This window comes from Populus euphratica, unplaced genomic scaffold, assembly GCF_000495115.2.
Source record: "Populus euphratica unplaced genomic scaffold, PopEup_1.0 scaffold3.1, whole genome shotgun sequence".
NCBI classification, from domain to species: domain Eukaryota; kingdom Viridiplantae; phylum Streptophyta; class Magnoliopsida; order Malpighiales; family Salicaceae; genus Populus; species Populus euphratica.
The window spans coordinates 5,083,188-5,090,303 of record NW_011499847.1 but is presented as its reverse complement, the minus strand read 5'-3'; the positions used below and the strand labels follow the sequence as shown (position 1 = coordinate 5,090,303).

The following is a 7,116-nucleotide window of genomic DNA, read 5'->3' as shown; positions in this document are numbered from 1 at the left end:
AAACATAAATTATTGAAAGAAATATAATTTTTTGATATTTCACAATACTATATGAAAAGGATTTGAAAAATAATTTTTAGTTTTTTTTATCGTAAAAAATAACCTATAAATATTATTTTTAAGTTTACTAAGAAAAAGAAAATCAAATTTGATAAATAAAAAAATTAAAATTAAAATTAAAAAACAAAAAAATGAAATTTCTATCTTTTATTTTAAAAAAGGTTTGGAAAGTGTTTTTTAGAGAAACTAAAATAAAAATAGTTTTTTTTAATCCAAAACGTGTTTTTTATTTACTGGTTTTTAAGGTTATTTGAGAAGTGGAGAAAATACTTTTTTGGAAAATATATTTAAGAAAATATTATATATTTGGTTAGGAAATGACAGATATGCTTAAAATATACGTATGGCCTTTCTCGAATCTAAATTAATCGATTCATAAGATAGAAAAGTGCTTGGTTTGGTGTTGGTTGTCTCATTCTACTGTATTTTTATCATCTCTTCACCGTTCTTCCACTAAAAAAATATTTGCAACGAGGAGGGCCAGAAATCCGTCTACCTACTACAGATGATCTTGTTCGTTGTTGTATCTGCTGCATGCTCAACGATCTTTTAGATTTATCAGCAACCCTTGGACTTTATTGTGATTAAAATCTCATATCATAAAGTTGGCCTTTGTATCTCTTTTTTTTTTGTGTTTTTCTCTCTGTATATATCATTGAAGGTGTATTGTCTATATAGATATTCTTTTTCCTTGGAATTATGGGAAAGAAATGAACGAAGAACCTTAGTGGGCACTGGAAAAACAAAAAAAAAAAAAGACAGATAAACATGATATGCTGTCTTATTTATTTTTTTCAGTGACAATTATTGTTATTAAAGAGAAATTTTGGTGTTGGCTGGCTTTGTAGCTCAAAACTTTTGAGTTTTTTTAGTTTTGAATTAATTTTTATATATTTTTTATTGTTTTGAAAGACTAATAATGAAAATAATTTTTTAAAAAACAAAAAAATATTGTTTTATTATATTTTTATACTTCCAATTTCCAAACATACCCGAAGTAACAACTGGATGTCATTCAATCTTCTTGTCGTCTAAGGTGGCACGCGAGGACTTTCAAGATGCTTGGAAGAGAGAACAAAACAGGTTAATTACTCATTAAATATTACTATAAGGGAGTCATATACATGCGTGCCAGAGTTGGTATTCTTTGAACACAAAAACAACAAAAAAAAGAAGAAGGTTTTTACATATAAACATGAAACCTTTAATTCAAACCACAAATTAGCCCTCGAGCGAGCCAAATCATATATCTCAATTCATTTTTTTTTTTTGAGTATCCAAAGTTTTTTAAAAAATCTGAATTGAGTCTACCCTCTGAAAATAACGTAGTTTTTTCCACATAAAAATAAAAATTGGACGGAATTTATTTAATCAAGACCTTAAAAAAAAAAAACCTTGAAACTCAGCAAGATCCCGGTTATATGTGGTGGGCTTGTGTGATTGGCCATTTCGATCTTCCAAGTCGGTGTTAATAAAGTGATGTTACATCAACAAGGTAGACAAAAGAAAGAAACACGAGGATCATCCACCCTACAAGGCCACAACATCCAAAAGGTGGACGAATATAAAAAGCTAGTACCAGTCAACAGTCTTTAATACCAAATTTTCCCCAAGCGGCAGCCATATAGTCCTCCTCCATTCATAAGTCAACCTCGGCGGCCATAAGGTCCCATCTCCCGCTCAACATCCCTTTCCTTGCCCCCAACTAGAAAGTAAGAAGAGTTGCTCATCTTGGCGGAACAACCACAGAGATCCCAAAAATGAGTTATTATTGCTTTTATCCTTAACAGCTAAATAATAATTCCATGGTAAACTCTTCAAGGTTGGACTCGCTACGTGGAATATCATTATCTCTTCAACTAAATTATGTTCTGTCTCATGTGAACCGGCCTCAAAATTCAAGCCCACCTCGTGCCGAACTATGTGATAGTTCAGTTTACTCTGCATTACATTTCCACGCTTCTCTTCCTCCATAGACTAACCAGAAGAGCACATCACTCCCTCCTGAACCCCCCACCATTCCTAGACCTCATCGGACGAAATGTCGGTTCAATATTTCTGGCAATGGTTTTCTTCGCTATTTTTCTATCTAACATTGATCATGCTCATTTCTCCGACAAAATCAGATGATCAGTTTCAAATACTTTTGAAGTTCAAGTCTGCAGTTCAACATTCAAAAACAAACGTGTTCACAACATGGACACGGGAAAATTCAGTGTGCAACTTCACTGGAATTGTTTGTAACGAGAATGGATTTGTCACCGAAATCAATCTTCCTCAACAACAACTAGAGGGTGTTCTTCCATTTGATGCAATTTGTGGACTACGATCGCTAGAGAAAATCTCAATGGGGTCAAATTTTTTGCATGGTGGCATCACCGAGGACTTGAAACATTGTACAAGCTTGCAGGTCTTGGATTTGGGTAACAATTCGTTTGCTGGGAAGGTGCCTGACTTGTTTACGTTACAACAGTTGAAGATCTTGAGTTTAAACACCAGTGGATTTTCGGGGTCTTTTCCGTGGCGTTCATTGGAAAATCTTACCAATCTTGCCTTTTTAAGCCTTGGTGACAATCCATTTGATGTAACAAGCTCATTTCCTGTTGAGCTTTTAAAGCTTGACAAGTTGTACTGGCTTTATCTGTCAAACTGCAGCATTAAAGGGCAGATACCAGAGGGCATTTCAAATCTTACCCTGCTTGAAAATCTTGAACTCTCGGACAATCAGTTGTTCGGAGAGATCCCAGCGGGGATTGGGAAACTCAGCAAGCTTTGGCAACTTGAGCTTTACAATAATTCCTTGACAGGAAAACTTCCTACGGGGTTTGGAAATCTTACAAGTCTAGTGAATTTTGATGCTTCAAATAATAGGCTTGAAGGTGAGCTCGTGGAGTTGAAACCCTTGAAACTCCTTGCTTCCTTGCACCTCTTTGAAAACCAATTCACTGGCGAGATTCCTGATGAGTTTGGTGAACTCAAGTACCTTGAAGAGTTCTCTCTTTATACGAACAAGCTCACCGGTCCACTTCCTCAAAAACTAGGCTCGTGGGCAGATTTTGCTTACATTGATGTTTCAGAGAATTTCTTGACAGGTCCTATTCCTCCAGAGATGTGCAAGAACGGCAAAATGACTGATCTTCTGATTCTGCAAAACAATTTCACAGGCCAAGTCCCAGAAAGCTATGCGAATTGTAAGTCTCTCGAACGCTTTCGTGTAAGCAAGAATTCTCTTTCAGGTTCTATTCCTGCCGGAATATGGGGTATGCCAAACCTTTTCATTGTTGATTTTAGTATGAACCAATTTGAAGGTCCTGTGACACCTGATATCGGCAATGCAAAGTCTCTTGCTCTAGTAAATTTAGCTAACAATCGGTTTTCTGGTACATTGCCTTCTACCATTTCTCAGACTTCTTCATTAGTGTCAGTCCAGTTGAGTTCAAACAGATTTTCTGGTGAAATCCCTTCAACAATTGGTGAATTGAAGAAACTGAACAGTCTTGTTTTGACTGGAAACATGTTCTCCGGTGACATACCAGACTCACTAGGTTCATGTGTCTCTCTCACTGATATAAACCTCTCTGGCAATTCGTTTTCTGGGAATATCCCAGAGAGTCTTGGATCTTTGCCAACTTTAAACTCCTTGAATTTGTCCAACAACAAACTTTCTGATGAAATTCCAGTTTCTTTGTCACATCTAAAACTAAGCAACCTTGACCTATCAAATAACCAGTTGATCGGTCCCGTGCCCGACTCTTTCTCTCTCGAGGCTTTTCGTGAAGGTTTTGATGGAAATCCAGGTTTGTGTAGCCAAAATCTGAAGAATCTTCAACCATGTTCACGCAATGCTAGGACATCTAATCAGCTTCGAGTATTTCTATCTTGTTTTGTTGCTGGGTTGCTAGTTTTGGTAATCTTTTCTGGTTGTTTCTTGTTCTTGAAATTGAGGCAAAACAATCTTGCTCATCCATTGAAGCAGAGTTCATGGAATATGAAATCTTTTAGGATACTAAGTTTCAATGAAAGTGATGTTATCGATGCCATCAAATCCGAGAATTTGATTGGCAAAGGTGGATCAGGAAACGTGTACAAAGTTGTGCTTGATAATGGCAATGAACTGGCTGTAAAACATATCTGGACAACAAATTCCATCGACCGGACAGGTTTCAGGAGCAGCTCAGCCATGCTGACAAAGATGAATTCGCGGTCGCCAGAGTATGATGCTGAGGTTGCCACATTGAGTAATGTGAGGCATGTGAATGTGGTGAAGCTATACTGTAGCATCACAAGTGATGATTGCAACCTGTTGGTCTATGAATATCTACCTAATGGAAGCTTGTGGGATCGGCTACACTCTTGTCACAAGATCAAGATGGGGTGGGAGTTGAGGTATTCAATTGCTGCCGGGGCTGCAAGGGGATTGGAGTACTTGCATCATGGATTTGACAGACCAGTGATTCACAGGGATGTGAAGTCGAGTAATATTCTCTTGGATGAAGAGTGGAAGCCTAGGATTGCTGATTTTGGACTAGCAAAGATCGTGCAGGCTGGTGGTCAAGGGGATTGGACTCATGTCATTGCTGGAACTCACGGATACATGGCTCCTGGTAAATTTCTCTCATGTTTTGCCTTTCCTTGTTTGTTTTACTCTGTTTTGTTTATAGATGATTTTGCTAATTTGGTTGTTTCTGAACTGGGATGCACAGAGTATGCATACACATGCAAGGTAAATGAGAAGAGTGATGTGTACAGCTTTGGTGTAGTCCTGATGGAGCTGGTGACAGGAAAAAGGCCTACAGAACCGGAATTTGGAGAAAACAAGGACATAGTGTACTGGGTTTGCAGCAAACTGGAGAGCAAAGAGAGTGCGCTTCAAGTGGTGGACTCAAACATCTCAGAGGTATACAAGGAGGATGCCATCAAAATGTTGAGAATTGCTATTCACTGCACATCAAAAATCCCAGCACTTAGACCCTCAATGAGAATGGTAGTTCATATGCTGGAAGAGGTTGAGCCTCTTCAACTCACAGACGTTGTTGTCGATAAAGTAAGTGGAAGTTGTTCAAAGGAGAAAGTGAGCACAGGTAGCATATCTGATCCAAGCAGTTAGAGCAGGAGGTCAGTTTTTTTTATGGGAGCTTGACCTCGTAGGTTGTTTTTATGCAATAAACCTGTAACTTTGAGCTTGTGAAAGTGGAATAGGCTTAAATATAGGCTTGTAAGATTTATATAGTAACTTTTATATCAAGAATGTGATATATTTTCTCGTGCAAAGCAGTAAATGCTAAATAGTTGGGTGCAAAAGAAGGCAGGCTCTACACAACTACTTCGCATTTGGGAATTACACTGAGAAGAATAATTTTTTACCGAAGATTGTAGAAAATTGAGAAGAACAATCGTCCCTTTAATTTGATTGGATCTTTGGGGAGAGGGATGAAGTCGAAACTAGGTTCTTGGGGAAAAAATCATTTTTCTGGCCATTAAACCACAAACTGGTTTTTAGGAGTTGCTTTTTTGCAGTTCTAGTTACCACCAGCACCGTAATAATCAATAGCCATTACAATGAAAGGTCAAAATTAAGAACAAGAATAAAAGAACTGACAGAGAGTGTTAGAAGACCAGAATGCAATTGCCAATTGGGCTCAGAATAAAACAAAACTGAAAGGGCTAAAATTAAAAATAAGATACAAAGGTATAGAAATAAAAATGGGCATATTTCATTTTAAATTCGGGCTTGGAATCAGAACATAAATCCTTGAAAGCTATCCAAAACATTTCCCGTACCAATTATGCCCACCAAATCATGAGTTTAGTAGGTTTCACCAATTCACTCCTCACTTTCACACTCCCTTCCATTCCCTCACTCTCCATCCCCTTTCACTCTCTTGTTTTTCCATCAGTGAGTACCATCTCCATCTGTTTTTGGTTTTAAATTTTATATACAGAAAACACTTGTACTTCATTAATGTTTTTGTGACTTCGCTGGAAAACAGAACCCTTTAATGTTAAGTGTGAGAAATCTTAATAACAAGCATGGATCCCAGGCAAGTGGGGCTACACATGGAACCAGCCAAGGAGTCAGTGGTCTTAAATGGGAATCTTTATGGAAACATAGAGCCTTATGCGACTGGTTTTTGAAGTTTCTGATCTTCACACAATTTACCATGAACAATCATAAAATCCGACTGGGCATGTAAGTAGCCATGGTCCATAAAGTTTGCCTTTCTATTTATAAATCTCTGTGTTCACGTGTTCTTTGCTTCTGGGTTGTCTTCGTTTATTGTGTTTTTGATAATTGGGATTGTGTAATTGATCGTGCATGTTGAAAGAAGCAGTCTTTCACTTGTCTTAGTCTTTGTAATATGATTTAGTCTTTTATTAAGTGTTGTTTGGAAGGGGGTTGAATGAGTCTCTATATCTCTCTTTTGGAACTGTTTACGTTTTTGTAATATGTTGTATTTACATGTTTGAATTGCGGCATGCTTTATCTGCCTGCTACAGGCATTTGCAAGGATAGAAAATCATTACTTTGTGAACAAGGGGTTTTTCCCTATTAGAAAATGTTGATGAAATACGACACATCAACACTACACTTGCAAGCTTTGTTTGGAAAGCAAGTAATCTTTTCAGAAAAATAAACGATGGCCTAGTGCTATATGAAACCATCCTTGATTTTCTCTCTGGTCTGATTCTTTTAACACGCTATGTTCTAGCCAATTCCCGCAATTTGATCTCTTTGTTAAATTTCGATTGTTTCTGTGGTGGTTGCATCTTCGAAGTTCGAAGGTGTGAAACAGCAATCGATTTAACACAGTCAAATTATGTTGCTGGGGAGACATGATGTTTGCATTCCTATGATGTCTGCTTGGGATTTCATAGGGCATGGGCAGAGGCAGTTCTAAAGGTAAGTGAACTTCTGAGCTGGAGGCTCAGTCACAAAAAGAGTGGGGAGTTGGCTTAAGTGAGCTTCTTTAACTGGTATTTGCAGAATGAATTTCTTAGCTAATTTTCTTGTCGATTCAGCATATGGAAAATTAGATAGTCAAGAAAAAATTATAT

The 7,116-nt window shown here is 37.4% G+C and overlaps 1 protein-coding gene across 1 annotated transcript; it reads left to right on the top strand.

Moving 5' to 3' along the window:
- The first annotated feature begins 1,637 nt into the window (after nt 1-1,637).
- On the top strand, nt 1,638-5,380 carry LOC105109687 (receptor-like protein kinase HAIKU2). The gene is made up of 2 exons (XM_011004473.1): nt 1,638-4,664; nt 4,764-5,380. Exons 1-2 carry the CDS (start codon nt 2,102-2,104, stop codon nt 5,165-5,167), a joined length of 2,967 nt encoding a protein of 988 aa, XP_011002775.1. The 5' UTR covers nt 1,638-2,101; the 3' UTR covers nt 5,168-5,380.
- Nucleotides 5,381-7,116: the final 1,736 nt, after the last annotated feature.